The sequence below is a fragment of the Oncorhynchus masou genome, chromosome 27, assembly GCF_036934945.1.
Source record: "Oncorhynchus masou masou isolate Uvic2021 chromosome 27, UVic_Omas_1.1, whole genome shotgun sequence".
In the NCBI taxonomy this organism is placed as follows: domain Eukaryota; kingdom Metazoa; phylum Chordata; class Actinopteri; order Salmoniformes; family Salmonidae; genus Oncorhynchus; species Oncorhynchus masou.
The window spans coordinates 52,335,029-52,354,687 of NC_088238.1; the positions used below are offsets into that span (position 1 = coordinate 52,335,029).

Sequence of the window (19,659 nt, forward strand, 5' to 3'; positions counted from 1 at the left end):
CACTGTAGTCAAACAGCAGGCACTGCCCCAGGTATCCTCTTCACTCAAACACTGCACAAAGGAGGCTATTGTATTGAGCAGGAACGAAAGGGAGGGATGGAAGGGAGCGAGGGATAAATAGACAGACGGAATGAGGAGCGAAAGGGAGAGGCAGAGAATGGAACAAAGGGAGGAGCAAGAGAGAGAGGTGAAGAAGGGAAGATGAATAGAGATGTCAAGATTATACTTATTCCACGTGTATGTCCAGTTGTACGACAGAGAAAGCGGCTGAGAGAGATGGAGAGGGAAGAGATACGTCTAGAGGAAAGCCATGTAGACAAAGTCAGCGCCGGAGGGGTGGGGGCAGTCTCAGGGGTGTGTGTGTGTTTGTGTCTGTGTGTGTATAGGGGTTGGGGGGGGGGCTCAGCTCCTCAGTACTTAATTCAAGGGCACCTGAAGGAGGGTTGCCATGGGGATGACGTGCCCACAGGGAGAAAAGGTGTGAGACCTCTCCATCCTCACGGCGATACACAACAACAGAGATCACACCAGCAGAAATAAGTGGGGCGGGGAACAACTATCTTATTGTTCAAGGCTGTTGTATGACCATATTTGACCATCTCGCTCTCCCTATAATAAAGATGACGCATTTTCAAGGTAAACTCTCAGAGATGTTAAAAAGGCCTATTTTCATATTGGATGTAAGGATGAACAGCCTTGAGCTAAATGGGGAAAGAAAGACGTGGGCGTTTGAATTGCTAGCAAGCTCTCCTCTGCTTTTCTTCTAGTGATTGGCCTGAAGGACTAAAGGAATGAAGGAGATGTAGCACTCTGACTGAATGAGAGGCTGCTGCATTGCCACATCTCAGATCCAAACACCTACACTGGCACGCACGCACAGACACGCTCACACGCTCACACGCCCAGCTAACAGGGACAATGGAACTAAAACGTGTTTACCCTGTGAACGTATAATTACAGGCTTGTCTAGAACGTGCATCTGGTGATTGTGTGAGGCTATACGTCACCCCCATTTCCGTTCATATGTGCACCTTTCATTTCAAATGGCTCACCCAGTTCCCTTGGTAACTCACTATGATGGAGATAGTGATGCTTCTGAACCTCCACTCAAGTCACAGGGAAGGCAAAATCCTTGGCAGAAGAGGACGGATCTACATTCTATGCTCACAGGACACTTTATTATGTACACCCATCTAGTACCGGGTCGGACCACCCATTTGCCTCCAAAACAGCCTGAATTCTTTGGGGCACAGGGATGTTGGTCCATGCTGATGTGATGGCATCATGCAGTTGCTGCATTTTGGGGCGGCAGGTAGCCTAGTGTTTAGATTGTTGGGCCAGTAACCCGAAAGGCTGCTGGATCGAATCCCCGAGCTGACAAGGTAAAAATCTGTTGTTCTGCCCCTGAACAAGGCAGTTAACACACTGCTCCCCAGTAGGCCGTCATTGTAAATACACATTTCTTCTTAATTGACTTGCCTAGTTAAATTTAAAAATACAAACCTTCATGCTGTTCTATCTCATCCCCCCAAAAAAGCTCTATTAGGTTGAGGTCTGGGGACTGACCAGGCCATTCAAGTAAACTGAAAAAAAGTAGTACTCACTGTCATGTTCCAGACAATGTTTTTCCACTCCTCCATTGTCCGGTGTTGGTGATTGTGTGCCCACTGGAGCCACTTCTTCTTGTTTTTAGCTGATAGGAGTGGAACCCGGTGTGGTCTTCTGCTGCAACAGCCCATCCACGAGAAGGATCGACAAGTTGTGCGTTCCGAGATGTTGTTCTGCACACCACTGTTGTACTGCTCCATTATTTGTCTGTTTGTGGCCCGCCTGTTAGCTTGCACGATTCTTGCACTTCTCCGTCGACCTCTGTCATCAACAATCTGTTTTCACCAACAGGACTGCCGCTGACTGGATGTTATTTGTTTGTTGCACCATTCTCAGTACACTCTGGACACTGTCGTGTGTGAAAAGCCCAGGAGGGCGACTCTGAGATACTGGATCCGGTGTGCTTGGCACCGATGATTATACCACACTCAGTCACTTAGGTCACTGGTTTTGCCCATTCTAACGTTCAGTTGATCAGTAACTTAATGCCTTGATGCCTGTCCGCATGCTTTATATAGCAAGCCACAGCCACGTGACTCACCTTCGGTAGGAGCGAAACCTTTTCATGAACATTTTCATGTCCGGTGAGTTTATGTTTATATTGTGACACACACATACAATGCAGCAACGTGTGAAGGTATGGATTACAACGCAGGGAAAATAGTCCCCCCTGCCTTGTCTGTTGCCTTCCAAAGAGATAGGTTAGGTGTAAGTAGTGTGTGTGTGTGTGTGTGTGTGTGTGTGTGTGTGTGTGTGTGTGTGTGTGTGTGTGTGTGTGTGTGTGTGTGTGTGTGTGTGTGTGTGTGTGTGTGTGTGTGTGTGTGTGTGTATGTGTGTGTGTGTGTGTGTGTGTTGACTGATGAGGAAGTATGAGCTTAGACATATCAACAAAGCTACAGTAGTGTCATTGGTTTGTTATAAGTGATGAACCCAAACTTAAACGAGCTTTGAGGAACATCATTGGTCCATCTATATGCTGGATGATTACAGCCGTGGTGTAAAGTACTTACAGTAAAAATACTTGAAAGTACTACTTTAGTCGTCTATTTGGGTATCAGTACTTTACTTTACTACTTATATTTTTGATAACATTTATTTTTTACTTCACTACGTTCCTAAAGAAAATTACGTACTTTTTACTCCATACATTTTCCCTGACAACCAAAAGTACTAAAGTCAAATTAAATGCCAAATACAACAGGTGTTGTACTCACCTAACAGTGAAATTCTTACTTAACCAACAATGCAGTTTTAAGAAAATTACCTAAAAAAAAGTATGAAATAAAAGTAACAAACAATTCAAGAGCCGCGTTAAATTAACAATAGCGAGGCAATATACAGTCGGGTACCGGTACAATGTGTGGGGGCACAGGTTAGTCCAGGTAATTGAGGTAATATGTACATGTAAGTAGAGTTATTAAAGTGGCTATACATAGATAATAACAGAGAGTAGCAGCAGCATAGAAGAGGGGTGGGGGGTGGGGGGGGGGGCAATGCAAATAGCCTGGGATAGCCATTTGATTACTCATTACATTTGAAATGCTTAGCAGGACAATAAAATGGTCTAATTCACACACTTGTCAAAAGAGCATCCCTGGTCATCTCTATTGCCTCTGATCTGGTGGGCTCAATAAACACAGGCTGCGTTTGTAAAGGATGTCTGAGTGTTGGCGCATGCCGCTGGCTATCTGTCAAAAATATATTACTAAATAATGCTGTCTGGTTTGCTTAATATAAGAACTTTTACGTGATTTACACTTTTACTTTGACTTTTGATACTTAAGTTTATTTTATGAATTACATTTACTTTTGATACTTAAGTATATTTTAAACCAAATACTTTTAGACTTAAACTCACGCAGTATTTTACAGGGTGACTTTCACTTTTACTTGAGTCATTTTCTATTAAGGTATCTTTACTTCTACTCAAGTATAACAATTGGGTACTTTTTCCACCAGTGGATTACAGCTCACAGCCATTACTCATTACATTACCGTGTGTGAACCATAATGTAGACTGTGATATATATATATATTTATAAATTACAATGTCGTGTCCCATAGACAAAGAAGTGCTACTATTTCATGAGATCTTCTTGTTCGTTGGTTTGCAAAAATAACAATTGACTCAGAACTGACTCAGAACTGACTCAGTGAGGCGGTATGACCAAAACTCATGAAAACCTTGCATTAAAAAAAAGATCTGGTGTTCATATACTGTAAGTATACTGCAGCATCCTTCAAAAGAGCCTTAGTGATATAACAACTGAACAACAAAGACATTCATGAGACAGTGTAATCCGAAAAGCCCAGTGATTTCGCGAGGCTCCTCTGTAAGACTGCAGAACGCGCTGTTTGCTGTGACATAACGACGTTGTGAAATAGGTTTTGGTTGGCCTGCGAGCGCTGGGGCTATGTTTTACCAGCCCCAAGGGACGCCCAGTGTGAAATGAGAACCGTCAACATGCATTAAATATATACCATACGTGGGAGGAAAAGAAGAGCCAGTGCCAAGCCAGCAAGCCAACCGCAGACTGAGTGCTTCTGGGTAATACCAGAGTGAGGAGAGACAGCGGTTTGAAATGACAAACACAGTCGGTTGGTCAATTAGCAGTGTAGGAGAAATCACAATGGCAATAATGAATTGCTTTACATATAGATAGGCTGAGAGTGGGGTATCGGGCGGCAGGCGGTTAGCGGTGGGGGCCTTGCAAACAGACGCCTTCCATTCGGCATCTATCACAATAGTGGTGTCGTGGTGGGCGGTGGCAGTCGTTAATCAGGCAGGATAACAGGACAAACAGTGGCCTCTGTCTGTCTGTCTGTCTGGTACTCAGAGTGGCTCACCCAACAACACCGGCTAATACTCAATCACTTTGGAGGAGTACTTAACACACTCAGGGTGTAGAGAGACACATGGAGACACTCGAGTGCCACATGTATAGACAAATGAACATAAATACAAGCATCTCAATGCCATTTGGAAACATTATTCCACTCGAGCTGGGAAGTGTCTCAAGATACAATATTATAATGATACTTACGTGACGATACAATATGTCATGTAAATCTTATGATTCTATATGTACAGTGATTCTGTATGTATTGTGATTTTATATGTATTGTGATTCCATATCTATGGTGATTCTATATGTATTGTGATTCCATATCTATAGTGATTCTATATGTATTGTGATTCCATATCTATAGTGATTCTATATGTATTGTGATTCCATATTTATAGTGATTCTATATGTATTGTTATTCTATATGTATAGTTTTCCATGTGTATAGTGATTCTATACGTACAGTGACTCTATACATATTGTGATTCTGTACGTATAGTAATTCTATATGTATAGTGATTCTACATGTATAGTGATTCTACATGTATAGTGATTCTATATGTATAGTTTTCCATATGTATTGTGATTCTATATGTACAGTGATTATATGTGTATTGTGATTCTATATGTATTGTGATTATCTATGTATTGTGATTATCTATGTATTGTGATTCTATATGTATAGTGATTCTATATGTATAGTGATTCTATATATATTGTGATTCTATATGTATTGTGATTCTATATGTATAGTGATTCTATATATATTGTGATTCTATGTGTATTGTGATTCTATATGTATAGTGATTCTATATGTATAGTGATTCTATATGTATTGTGATTCTGTATGTATTGTGATTCTGTATGTATTGTGATTCTATATGTATAGTGATTCTATATATAGTGTGATTCTATATGTATAGTGATTTTATATGTATCGTGATTCTATATGTAGTAGCTTAACAGTATCTATTACGTACCAAACGATAACAGTAGTAAGACATGTCCTATACAAATGACCTACTTCACCAGTGAAACTTGTACTGCCCGTCTCCCCACTGTTTGTGTCATACATAAGCTGTCGTTAGTGGCTCTGTCCCTTCAGGAAGAGACGACGATACCAGAGTAAATACAGACAGAAGATAAGGCCTTCAGCAGCGCTCCCAGAGTCAACCGCCTCAACCGCCTCAGATATGCTAAACTGAGTGGGGTTACAGCACTCAGACGGCTTAATCACGGTAAGAGGCCTCTCGAGCCTGCCCGGCTCCTCAAAAACCTGCCACATGGTGTGTGGAGGTTCTGTTTTAGACTGGCATTACTACAGCAAGGGTTAATCAAGAGTCCTGTTGTGACGGATGTGTGCTTGGTGGTTGCATTATGTTATTGCTGTTGATAGCTTTAGAGAAACCTTCTGCTCATAGGACATGGTGCTAAAGGGATCCACAGAGGACACAATCTCAAACGCACTCCACATTGTGCTTTCCCACCTGGACAAAAGGAACACCTATGTGAGAATGCTGTTCATTGACTACAGTTCAGTGTTCAACACCATAGTGCCCACAAAGCTCATCATGAAGCTAAATACCCTGGGACTAAATACCTCCCTCTGCACCTGGATTCTGGACTTCCTGGCGGGCTGCACCCAGGTGGTAAGGGTAGGCAAAGGCACATTTACCACGCTGATCCTCAAAACGGGGGCCCCTCAGGGGTACGTGCTTAGTCCCCTCCTGTACTCCCTGTTCACCCACGTCTGCATGGCCAAGCTTAACTCTAACACCATCATTACATTTCCTGACGACACAACAGTGGTAGGCCTGATCACCAACAATGATGAGACAGCCTATAGGGAGGAGGTCAGAGACCTGGCAGTGTTATGCCAAGACAACAACCTCTCCTTAAACGTGAGCAAGACAAAGGAACTGATGGTGTCTTTTGTGTCCACATCACCAACAAACTATCATGGTCCAAACACACCAAGACAGTCATGAAGAGGGCACGACACAGCCTTTTCCCCCTCAGGAGACTGAAAAGATTTGGCATGGGTCCCCAGATCCTCAAAAAGTTCTACAGGTGCACCATCGAGAGCATACTGACCGGTTGCATCACCACCTGGTATGGCCACTGCTCAGCATCCAACCGTAAGCCACTACAGAGGGTAGTGCGTATGGCCCAGTACATCACTTGGGCCAAGCTTCCTGCCTTCCAGGACCTATATACTAGCTGGTGTCAGAGGAAGGACCAAAAAATGGTCAAAGACTCCAGTCACCCAAGTCATAGACTGTTCTCTCTGCTACCGCACGGCAAGCAGTACCGGAGTGCCAAGTCTCGGTCCCAAGCCATAGTGCTGCAGAACAATTCATCAAATGGCCACCAGGACTATTTATAATTGCCCTCCCCTCTCTCCTTTGTTTTTTTTTACACTGCTGCTACTCGCTGTTTATTATCTATGCATAGCCACTTTACCTCTACCTATATGTAGAAATTGCCTCGAATAACCTGTACCCCCACACATTGACTCGGTACTGGTACCCCTGTATATAGCTTCGTTATTGTTATTGTTATTTTGTTACTTATTTTTTTATTTTTAAAAATGACTTTAGTTGATTTATTGAATATTTTCTTAACACTATTTATCAAACAGCATTGTTGGTTAAGGGCTTGAATGTAAGCATTTCAAGGTAAGGTCTACACCTGTTATATTCGGCGCACGTGACAAATAAACTTTGATATGATCCTATCATGGGGAAGACTGTAATAGGGTTTCAACCACTTGGTTGGCAGCACCGAGGGCTGACACTTAATTTAGAGAGGCTTGAGTCTGCACTTGGATGCCTTAGATAGCTTATTGAGAGCGATTAAAACAAAGCATCTCCGTTGGAATGGTATTCAAGAGCATGTGTGATGTCTTTTTAAAAATGGAATGGAATTGGTGATGAACACATGCTGCTCTGCATAATCTAAAAAAAGATACCCAAGTTGTCAGCGTAATCACGGTATCACGTGACCACTAAAGCAATGCTAGACGTTTCAACGTGTTCTATGCGTTGTGTACCTGAATACGGTATGCTAATGTGATTGAGAGACAGTAGAAACAGCCATGACTATAGCGGACACTTGGTCAGTGTCATGCTCCGGAACTGAGGCTTCCTTTCTTTTGACATCATTTCCATTTAGCCAAACAAACACCCCATTTCTCCAAGCGGTCCAATATCATCTGACAGACGCAAATCCACCGAGAGACCCCGAGAAATGTTTATGTTAATTATGTAAATTTAAATAGCTTAGCAACTCGAGATGCAAGAGAAGTGCAATCCAATTACCCAAGCTAGAGGGTGAAAAAAAACACAACAGTGATTAGAACAGGGTTGCCAGGGTTTCAAGTGACATTTTAGTTGCTAAAAGAAAGTGTGTGTGTGTGTGTGTGTGTGTGTGTGTACCTGTGTGTGTGTCTGTGTACCTGTGGGTGTCTGTGTACCTGTCTGTGTACCTGTGTGTGTGTGTGTGTGTGTGTGTGTGTGTGTGTGTGTGTGTGTGTGTGTGTGTGTGTGTGTGTGTGTGTGTGTGTGTGTGTGTGTGTGTGTGTGTGTGTGTGTGTGTGTGTGTGTGTGTGTGTGTGTGTGTGTGTGTGTGTGTGTGTGTGTATAGAGTGCTTCGAGCCAGGTCTATACAGTATCAGGCAAACATAATAAAAACATTTAATCAAACCCTGATTGGTAAAAGCAGGCATTATTTCCCCACATCTTCTCTGACTCTATTGCAAGCTCTACTGTGTTACATAGTGGTGGATGGCTGAGACACAGCTGACATATTGAGCTCAATGGCTCAGCAGAGAAAGGGAAAAGTCATAAATCCAATGCGGTACTGAGCACAGGGAAGTATGCTGGAAGCCATTAACGTCAATAGAGGTGCAGACTCAGCCAATTGACTACGGTGGTCTATGTGAGCTGCCCTCCTCTGTCTGATTGATACAGATTACAGCTAAACAGACTGCAGCTAAGTGGAGAGAATTGAAAGATATGGACAGCGGAACACGCAAACATTTCAATGGAGGACAAGCTCGAGTTGCCGGAACACTGAGTATTCTCTCTGTGACAGGAAGGTTTGGATAGGCCGAGGGGAGGATAAGAAGACTGCAGAAGGGGAAGCTTATGATGGAGCACATCAAGACAAGTCTCGCTTCGGCTCTGACATCTTTGACTAAGAACAGTGCAGCAAGCAACACACAACCCTGAGAGAAGCAGCCAGAAACATTTCTAGAGCACAGTGAAGTCGTGGAGTCAATTGTCAATGCGAAACCAGGACACAATGCGAAACCAATTTCCTGCTGTCTGAGGATACACAGCAAAGCAAAGGACAGTGGTAGTAATGGTTGTGGTAAACATCATCATCGGCCATTCCGGAGCCATGAATCAGTGTGACCAGCGGGGACCTGCAGCCAATGAGGCACTGTGGAAGACGGCTGAGCAGCCAATGGGGTGCTCTGTCTGTGTGGATTGACCAGGATCAATAGATGGATGTACATGTGTGGAAACTCTCAACCTGGACCACCTCCTCGCCAACTGCAAATCAACCCCCTTCAAGACCATAAACTTCCACTGACCCCGATAACCCACATCATATATCCACACATCACACATGTACACACTATAAAGCACTACGAAACCGATACACCGACCGTTAGAATAGGACGAAGTAGTTTGGACCTTACCGTGGCCCCCACGCGTGAGGAACGGCATCCTGTTGATGGCGATGGGCACCGTTCCATGCTTGTTGTGGAAGTGGTGGACGTGGTGGGTGGTGCTGAGGCTGGAGGAGACGCGGGCGGCCACTGCAGGGCAGGGGAAGGCCAGCAGGGCCAGGGAGAGCACCAGCCGGAACAGGCAGGCCGGGCTGGCCCACACCAGGAGCGCCGCGGGCCGCTGCACTAGCAGCAGTCCTCCGCCCACCTCCAGGACCGCCTGAAGCACGGGGGCGGTTTTCCAAGGGAGCATCATTCCTCTCCAACTTCCTCCCACGCGACAGGAAGAGGAAGACGACATTTCAGATGGATCCAGGGCCCATGATCCCCGGCTTCCCAGCACAATTAAAATGAAAGAGAATGAACAAAAACAAGATCCTCCTCCTGAAGACAATGATCCCAAAAACACTGCAGGAAAAAAAGGTATGTTCAGGAGAAAGAAAAACCCAAATCTTTCCAAAAAGGAGCAAAATTCTCAAATCCAGCGACGAAATCCTTCCAGGAGCCTATTTCCTATTCCTATCCTCCAGAGCACCAAAAATACAAAACCCAAAAAACAACAGCCCCCCAAAAAAACGACCCTCCCCCCTTGCCAACTAAAGATTTTTGTTAAAGCAGACTAATAGGCACCACAACACAAATGATCACTGGCAGCCTAAACAGCAACCGATTAATCAGGGGAACACATATTCTAAAACCAAAATGCCTCCATCTGTAAAACTAAATGACTAATCTTATCTCGATAACCCTGTTTACTGTCGATAGTAACTGAAGGTTTCCTCTGCCTTGCGAGAGCGCTACAAACCTTCTCGGTCCAGAGCCTGAGCCCTCGGTGTGGTTAAAAAAACGACCACCATCCCCACCGTTTGCTGGACGAAATCTCTCACATCGGAAAACAACAGGCAAAAAAGGGATAGAGTGATGGAGAGAGGGCTAGTGCAGCGCCAAGACGATGGAGGTGCAGCTGAATCCAGCTTCCAGGCTTTCAAATCCCTGGAGGGACAACAGAGCAGAGCAGTCTGCAGCAGAGAGTGGAAGAGACAGGGATGTGGAAAATGAGTACAAGGCAAAGCAAGAGAAGAAGCAGCAGCAAGAGCAGCTATATTCCCCACAACTACAGACTCTCAGAATCCCTCTCCCCTCGCGGAGAGAGCCGAGCTGGGATGGAGAGCAGCGTGGATATGGACGCAGAGGCAGTAGAGTCTCACCCAAGAGAGCATCCAAGTGATCCTTATTCCTCTCCGGCTCTGAAAAGCATCACAGCGTATCGATCCTTCAAAACCCTCTTTGTCTCCTTCCTAACACAATATCACACAGTACCCTGCGCTTGTCCCTGTAGATGGACAAAGATTCCCGGATCTCTCCCGCTCAGTCTGTGGATTCCAAGACACTGGTCTGAGGAAGAGGTAGTCCTCTCGGAGCTCCGGCACAGACTGCTGGCTGTCTGGCTCGGACCGGCGCCACTGCTGTGAAATTCATGCTAATTGAAACAGGGGCTGCAGCGAGAGCATCCTTCCCCTCTCTCCTTCTAAGAGACTCTCCTGATCCAGCGGTCTATAGGCAGGCTATCCGCGTACGCTGGGGCAGCAGAACACGAGACCGTGGCATAAATGGAGCAAGGGAAGGTGGACGCACTCTGCTCTCTTTGAAAGTACAGCCAGACTACGATACTTAGAGCCAAGAGGAGACGCGGGGAGAGAGTGTGAGAGAGTGAGAGAACGAGAGTTTAGGAGGGGAGGGAGGAGAGAGAGAGAGAGAGAGAGAGAGAGAGTCAGGGAGGAGGGGTAGCAGGCAGGCACACATGCTTGTGTATGCACACACACTACAAAAACAGAGTGAAGCTACTGATTTTGTGGCCAATGTATGGGCTCTCACCGGGTACTGTAAGTAACAGCTTGGTGGACTGTTGGGGCTATTCTTGTTCCAGAGTCACTGGAATAACAACATACCAGCATGAATCAGAGAGGAATAAGGAATAAACATTCACATGCATGTTAAAAATAAACAACAGATGCACCCATACAAAAACGTGTATCTGCCTGCACACACACACACAAAGAGGGTGAGTTGGTCCCTGATGGTGATGAATACTTTCTATCATCCTCCCCATTGTTTCATATCATCCTCCCCTCTTTCATATCATCTTCCCTTCTTTCATATCATCCTCCCCTCTTTCATATCATCCTCCCCATTGTTTTGTATCATCCTCCCCTCTTTCATATCATCCTCCCCTCTTTCATATAATCCTCCCTTCTTTCATATCATCCTCCCCTCTTTCATATCATCCTCCCCTCTTTCATATCATCCTCCCCTCTTTCATATAATCCTCCCCTCTTTCATATAATCCTCCCTTCTTTCATGTCATCCTCCCCTCTTTCATATCATCCTCCCCTCTTTCATATCATCCTCCCTTCTTTCATATCATCCTCCCCTCTTTCATATCATCCTCCCCTCTTTCATATCATCCTCCCCTCTTTCATATCATGCTTCCTTCTTTCATATCATCCTCCCCTCTTTCATATCATCCTCCCCTCTTTCATATCATCCTCCCCTCTTTCATATCATCCTCCTCTCTTTCATATCATCCTCCCCTCTTTCATATCATCCTCCCCTCTTTCATATCATCCTCCCCTCTTTCATATCATCCTCCCTTCTTTCATATCATCCTCCCCTCTTTCATATCATCCTCCCCTCTTTCATATCATCCTCCCCTCTTTCATATCATCCTCCCTTCTTTCATATCATCCTCCCCTCTTTCATATCATCCTCCCCTCTTTCATATCATCCTCCCCTCTTTCATATCATCCTCCCCTCTTTCATATCATCCTCCCCTCTTTCATATCATCCTCCCCTCTTTCATATCATCCTCCCCATTGTTTTGTATCATCCTCCCCTCTTTCATATCATCCTCCCCTCTTTCATATCATCCTCCCCTCTTTCATATAATCCTCCCTTCTTTCATATCATCCTCCCCTCTTTCATATCATCCTCCCCTCTTTCATATCATCCTCCCTCTTTCATATCATCCTCCCCTCTTTCATATAATCCTCCCTTCTTTCATGTCATCCTCCCCTCTTTCATATCATCCTCCCCTCTTTCATATCATCCTCCCTTCTTTCATATCATCCTCCCCTCTTTCATATCATCCTCCCTCTTTCATATCATCCTCCCCTCTTTCATATCATCCTCCCCTCTTTCATATCATCCTCCCCTCTTTCATATCATCCTCCCCTCTTTCATATAATCCTCCCTTCTTTCATATCATGCTCCCCTCTTTCATATAATCCTCCCTTCTTTCATATAATCTTCCCTTCTTTCATATCATCCTCCCTTTTTTCATATCATCCTCCCCTCTTTCATATAATCCTCCCCTCTTTCATATCATCCTCCCCTCTGTACTCCTTTTTCATCCTTTCATTGCTACATGCCTCTCGCATCCACTAGCCATGAATATCACACTCCCATTTGTCTTTTCCTTGTACCTTCACTGGTCTCTTTCTGCTATTCGTGTCATAGGAGGCAGGGTAGCAAGGTAGAGAGATAGTGATGAGGAGGCACAGACCGGTGGCACCAGCTAGAGAAATACATGATGGACGGACGGGAGGACCAAAGAGAGTGGGAGAAGGAGAAGGAGAGAGAGAGAGAGAGAGAGAGAGAGGGAGAGCGAGGGTGAAGGAGAGACAAACTAAGAGAGAGAGAGAAGTAGAGAGTGTAAAAGAGAGAGAGAGAGAAGTGAGGGAGAGGAAGAGAGAGAGAGAGGAAGAGGAAGAAAGAGAGGGAGCACATCATATAAATCACGGCTGGTAGAGATCTCAGTTGGAAACGCCTCGCTGCTCTGAGAAGAGCGGTCTCGAAAAATAGGCAAACAAAAAAAGCCAGCACCACTCTTCCCTCTGTGACAGGAGGACAGGGCTATCATTCAGATACACATACACGCAGCCCCCCAGCATCAGTGGTGGTCTCGCCTAACAGAGACAGGTGGAGCCAGACCTGGGGCTATCAGGGAGATGAGGTTGGACACCTGGGCCAGGGTGAGCTACGACACGGCCTGACCCAGACACCTGTCTAGAGGGTCATGGATAGAACCAGGAAGCACATCACCATACACCCAGCCTTCTGTGGTTTAGAAGTGGGCCTGGGATGTCTACATTGAGACAGCAGTTAGCGCTAGGCTAGGAGAGAGTATGTCCAATCGGTAGGAACACTTAGCTCTGTAGATGGAAGGGTACTGTCTTTGCTAGACAAAATCACACTCTGTTGGTTATGTTATTGTATACAGAAACTTGTCCTGAGAAACGTCTTACAACTGTGAACAGAGACACACTGGATAAAACACTACCATACAGAGGTGTTTTTCCACTCAGGTGAAGGGGTGTGTGAGGGGGGAACTGAACATGGTGAAATTCACGATGGGTCAGCTACTGTACCACTGCCGTTGCTGGGGATTCCCTAAAGGCTGAGAACAACACACCACGCCAGTAGTGTGTCGTCCTCACCTGTCCTCCTGTCCTCCACTCCGAGGTGATGCAAACCTGTCCGCAAGGGCACCGCTGCCTCTAAAATGTTATCCCCTGTGTAACTTCCCTTACACTCCCCACCAAAAGGCAAGTGAGGTCAGAGAGAGAGGAAGTGGGATTACAGTTCCTGGCAGTGTACAGATCAAATACCCCCCTCTGCTCCTAATGCCTCTCTTCCCTGCTGCCTAATCCCAAGTAAACTCTTCTACGTTAACCACATAATTAACTCCACCCCTTTGTCCTCCAGTCCATTTACAGTGTGTGTCGGGCTGAGGACCATAAAAGAAAAGAGTTATTGAAGAGAGATTGGTGAAGAAATGTAGTATTCTGTTAACAATAGGACTGCAATGATTTAGCAAGCCTGAGAGATCAGCGTTTACGTGTGAGGAAACGCTCATCTCCAGGAGGTGGCTATGTCACGAGATGGTTAGAGTGCGGTAACGAGGCAACGTATTAGATTTTTCCTTCTCAGAAGGGGTCAGGAAAAAAAAGACATGCTGAATCCCATTTCTCGCACAGTGGGGGAGGCGGAAACACACAAAGCAAGTCATCACTTTTTAACTCCCGGCTCCCATTTGGATAATTCAATAACTTTTCCTCCAAACCGCTTATGTACTGTGCGTGAACTTTGAGCAGAAGCTCAAGCTGTCAGCCAATGGGACACACTATCAACACACAGTTTAGCAGCATGATGCTAAAATTAGCAACAGATTCAGTACAGCACAGTATGTATTCTGTAGCATTGCACAAGTAGAGGCTATGTGGGTCATATGAGGCACATTTTTGAGCGACTAGCTAACTAGCTAGCAATGGCTATGTACGAGCTAGTAGTTAGCTATGGATTATCAAGTATCTATAATATTCAGTCTAGCCCGCTAACAGTAAGGATAATAAGGCTACAGGCTGAGTTTAGCAACTAGCTATGGAGATGTACTAGCTATTCATAAGCTTTGGATTAGCGAGTAGCTACAAAATGGCTATTTTGATACAGTTGTTTGAGTAGCATCCTTGGCTAAAGTAATGGTTGGTTTATAATAATGCAGACTTAATGTTAACATCACTTTTGGGGAAAATAGAGAGAGAGACACAGCTGACTGTGGGCTGTAATCTAATTGCACTGTGTATGTACTTCCTCTCATAGTCTGCTCTCAGGGACCCGGGTAATTCAAATCTATCTGTTTTCTACAAGCCCTAGATTTATTTCACTGCTCCCCTGTACTCAGGCATCCACCCACCACTCACCATCCCTCCTTCACAGCCACATACCGAGGTGGAGAGCGAGAAGGAAGAGAGGGGAGGAAGGAGGGATACAGCTATGGAGAATTGCTAAGTGCATTAGGAGAGACAAATGAATCCACTAATAACATCATGGTCTCAGTAGCTGTGAAGGAGCCTCAGTATCAGGTTGTATCAGATACAACAATCTTGTCAAAGACCATGTGATCTTCCCTGCTCTCACTGTGGCTTGCATGTTCAAAGGATAATGAGATTGTAAAAATAAAATAAAAACGCATTTATGTAATAACGCACACATGAGCAGGAGACAGGCAGGCGGGGGGGGGGGGTGAGAGATGGAGAGAGGGAAGGAGTGAGAGACGGAGAGAGGGAAGGAGTGAGAGACGGAGAGAGGGAAGGAGTGAGAGACAGAGAGAGGGAAGGAGTGAGAGACGGAGAGAGGGAGGGAGTGAGAGACGGAGAGAGGGAAGGAGTGAGAGATGGAGAGAGGGAAGGAGTGAGAGATGGAGAGAGGGAAGGAGTGAGAGACGGAGAGAGGGAAGGAGTGAGAGATGGAGAGAGGGAAGGAGTGAGAGATGGAGAGAGGGAAGGAGTGAGAGATGGAGAGAGGGAAGGAGTGAGAGACGGAGAGAGGGAAGGAGTGAGAGACGGAGAGAGGGAAGGAGTGAGAGACGGAGAGAGGGAAGGTGTGAGAGATGGAGAGAGGGAAGGAGTGAGAGATGGAGAGAGGGAGGGAGGAAGTGTGCTGTAGGTAAAAAGGGAGGAGGAGAGTAGCCTGCCTGTTTCACACATCTTAATCAACTCTGATGATACATCCCAGAGAGAGAAGCAGTTTGAGAGACACTGACATTAATAACTAGCAACAACCCCCCAACCCTCTCGACATGATAGAAGCCCACCTCCTCTCCATCGCTTCCTTTCGGCCAATCAGATCGCAGATCTCCCTGAACCCGTTTTATAGATCCCCATTTATGGTATGTACAATAACAAGCCCTAGATGTCTCTCAGAGAAGACAGTAATGGGGGTGTTATCTGGCAATGCTGTTGTTTATTCAAACCGATCTGGAATCTATCACCGGTTGACGGGGTTCCCCGGGGCATAAAAGCCAGATTCTCTGAATCAGGTTACAAAATGAACTGTCAGGCCTCCTGAGTGGTGTAGTGGTCTAAGGCATCGCAGCGCTAGCTGTGCCACTAGAGTCCAAGCTCTGTAGCAGCCAGCCGCAACCAGGAGACCTATGGGGCGGTGCACAATTGGCCCAGTGTCATCCAGGTTAGGGGAAGGTTTGGCCGGCAGGGATGTCCTTGGCGCACCAGCGATTCCTGTGGCGTGCCGGGCGCACTGCACGCTGACACGGTCGCCAGGTGTACGGTGTTTCCTCTGACACATTGGTATGGATGGCTTCCAGGTTAAGAGGGCATTGTGTCGAGAAGCAGTGCGGCTTGGTTGGGTTGTGTTTCGGAGGACGCACGGCTCTCGACCTTTGCCTCTCCTGAAGCCGTACGGGAGTTGCAATGATGAGACAAGACTGTAACTACCAATATAATGAAATTGGGGAGAAAAAGGGGTAAAAAAAAGAAATGGCCACCAGAGATCTCTGAGAAGATGTAGTTCATTGTAGGAGAAGCCCCATTCCATTTTCCCCAACAACATTTCTCAACATCCTCCTTTCTTTTTCAATGTCACACCCACCCATCTAAATAAGATACAGTGAGAACAATATCAAACCGATATCAACATGTCCTTCCCCTGAATGGCCCATTTTCTCCATCACCTGGAGCCTTGGGCCATCCATCTACCACTGAACTAGGACCACAGGATGGCTCCAATGGGCCAATCGAGCTAAACATCAAAACATAATAATATGTGGGTCTGTCTGTTTGAGGTTTTACTATAACCAAAGGTATGTTTCCTATACTAGCGTTACATTGTGAGTATTATAATGAGGGGAAATGGGAAAGAGGTTGGCTAGGACTGTGAGTGGCTGACAACACATGCTGCTAGTAATCTGCTGCACAGGAGGACAAAAGAGAGTCTATTTTGACAATAATTTACTATTTTACTATTTCAATGGGCAATGCAGGCTCAACAATGCTGCCAGCTACACAGAGAGAGATGGAGAAAGCAAGAGAGAGAGATGGAGAGAGCGAGAGAGATGGAGAGAGACAGATAGAGGGGAGGGGGGGGGGTCTTCCTAAAGGACCAGATTGCAGTGCTCTCGGGTATGAGACGCCAGAGTGTGTAAAACTGAATCACATCTAATTTATCCCTTGCCAGAAAATAAGTGAAGAGGAACTGCTGATAACTGCTGGGAGACAGAGAGAAGGAGGGAGAGAGAGAGAGGAAAAAGAGAGGAGAGAGCTAAAAGAGAAAGAGAGAGAAAGAGGGAGAAACAGAGAGAGCAAGACCAGGGAGAGAGAGAACGAGAGAGCGAAACGAGGAGGGAGAGAACAACGTCAAGTAAGGCGTATTTAAAACATAAGCTATTCTGGAAGTTTTGTGGGTATTTAGATCCAATAAATGGGAAGCGGCTATTGATTTAAGCTCCAAACAGCAAGCGGAGATTTGCTTCCTTATTTCACAGATTACACACAACACAATGAGAAGTCCACTGGGAACAGATGGTTGTGGAAGTCTTCCTCCTTCCCCTTTCGTCTACACAAAGGAGAAATACGCAGCAAACTTTGAGTCATGATCTCATATGATACTACTGCTGTGCTGATAGTGCTTCCTACATCAACATCCTGTAATTTATAACCTACACAATGATAACTAAATACACTTTCTCTGCTCAGACCCATGAGGTTATTAAATGAGGATTTAATGGTACATTGACTCCTAGGCTGCGTTTAGAGAGGCAGTCCAATTCGGATATTTTTTACACTAATTGGTCAAATGTTGTCCAATCACATCAGATCTTTTCACATCAGATCTTCTTCAGAGCTGATCTGATTGGTCAAGAGACACATTAGAGGCGGGGGGGGGGAATATCTCAATTCGTCTGCCTGTCTAAACGCAGCCATTGTCACCGAGCAGAAGTTGCTGCAAATAGAGTGAACCGTTGATGTCGGCTTCAACTGGAGAGGAGTACGCAGGTTGAAACCAGAGGGTCAACAACATTTTAACGTTTTAATTCCATGAAAAATGTTCTAACTAGTTACCACTGGAGATCTTTCTCTGCCACAACTGAGACTGAGTTCACTGATCTTAGACAAAGGTGCTGGACCAGTGAGGCTGCAGATCAACATCGCTTAAAAGCTCCCTAAAAAAAAACCGTTTCAATATTGTTTACAGGTCTACTACTTTATCATTCACTGGCTGTGAGTTTCAGTTCGGTCATAATCCGCTTTCCGTGGCCCATGTCAGAACACTGGACTGCCTTTACAAAGCAAAGCTTGCACTCATTCTTTATCAATTCATTTCCCATTGGCCCAACAACATTTCCTTAATTTTTCTTTCTGGATCCCAAGTCACCTATCAACAGGGACAATGGTTAATGACAAGAAAAAGTAGAACTATTGGGCTTGTGATGAATTTCCTGCTGTGTCAGAGCTCCTTTCTGGCAGTGTAGCCGGTGTGTCTGCAGTGCAGAGGCGGCCCATGAAAATCTGGATGTCATAGTTTACAGCCGAGAGGCCTGGTGATTGGCTGGAGGTGTCAGCCTTGGTTACACGCCCGGCACGCAGATGCTCATCGCCCAGGGAGCCTGGGATTGAGCTTTAGGGATGGATAGAGCCCAAAGCGACAACACTGTACCAGAGTATATCCTAAACCCATTTACACATGATCTACTGAAGTATACTGCACACCAATGATAGCCACACAGTTTATACCGTCCTATTGGATACAGTAAGTCATATACTATTATTGAAACATGAAATACAGTGGGGAGAATAAATAAATGACAAACATATATGTCATTAGTTTACTCCTATCAGGCGATGGGTGGTAGGATTAGGGGAAAATAGTAAAGAAAGAAAATATATTTAAAAAATATATATTTCAAAAATATATATATATATATATATATATATATATATATATATATATATATATATATATATATATATATACAGTTGAAGTCAGAAGTTTACATACATATTAGCCAAATACATTTAGTTTTTCACAATTCCTGACTGTAACGACCGTTGGTGGAAGAAGGTGAGGACCAAGATGCAGCGTGGTAAGTGCTCATCATTATTTTAATAAACTGAACACTAAATACAAGGAAGAAAAGGAACAACCGAAACAGCTCCGTCAGGTGCAAAACACACTAAACAGAAAATAATCACCCACAACCCAAAAGTGAAACCCAGGCTACCGAAGTATGATTCTCAATCAGGGACAACAATTGACAGCTGCCTCTGATTGAGAACCATACTAGGCGGAACTCAAAAACCAACATAGAAAAACAAACATAGACTGCCCACCCAACTCACGCCCTGACCATACTAAAACAAAGATATAATACCAGAACTAAGGTCAGAACGTGACACTGACATTTAATCCAAGTAAAGATTCCCTGTCTTAGGTCAGTTAGGATCACCACTTTATTTTTAGAATGTGAAATGTCAGAATAAAAATAGAGAGAATTATTTATTTCAGCTTTTATTTCTTTCATCACATTCCCAGTGGGTCAGAAGTTTACATACACTCAGTTAGCATTGCCTTTAAATTGTTTAACTTGGGTCAAACGTTTTGGGTAGCTTTCCA

At 44.9% G+C, this 19,659-nt stretch overlaps 1 protein-coding gene across 4 annotated transcripts in view; it reads right to left on the bottom strand.

Moving 5' to 3' along the window:
• LOC135516400 (neurexin-1-like) overlaps positions 1 to 19,659 on the bottom strand; it is a 1,013,356-nt gene that overhangs the window by 327,090 nt on the left and 666,607 nt on the right. For 2 of the 4 annotated variants that reach the window (XM_064940680.1, XM_064940679.1), the window contains exon 1: positions 9,163 to 9,718. The exons of the other annotated variants lie outside the window; for them this stretch is intronic. In XM_064940680.1, the coding sequence (XP_064796752.1) occupies positions 9,163 to 9,493 (331 nt within the window). In that variant the 5' untranslated portion in view covers positions 9,494 to 9,718. Of the gene's footprint in view, positions 1 to 9,162; positions 9,719 to 19,659 lie in introns of those variants that run through there. 4 annotated transcript variants of the gene reach the window in all.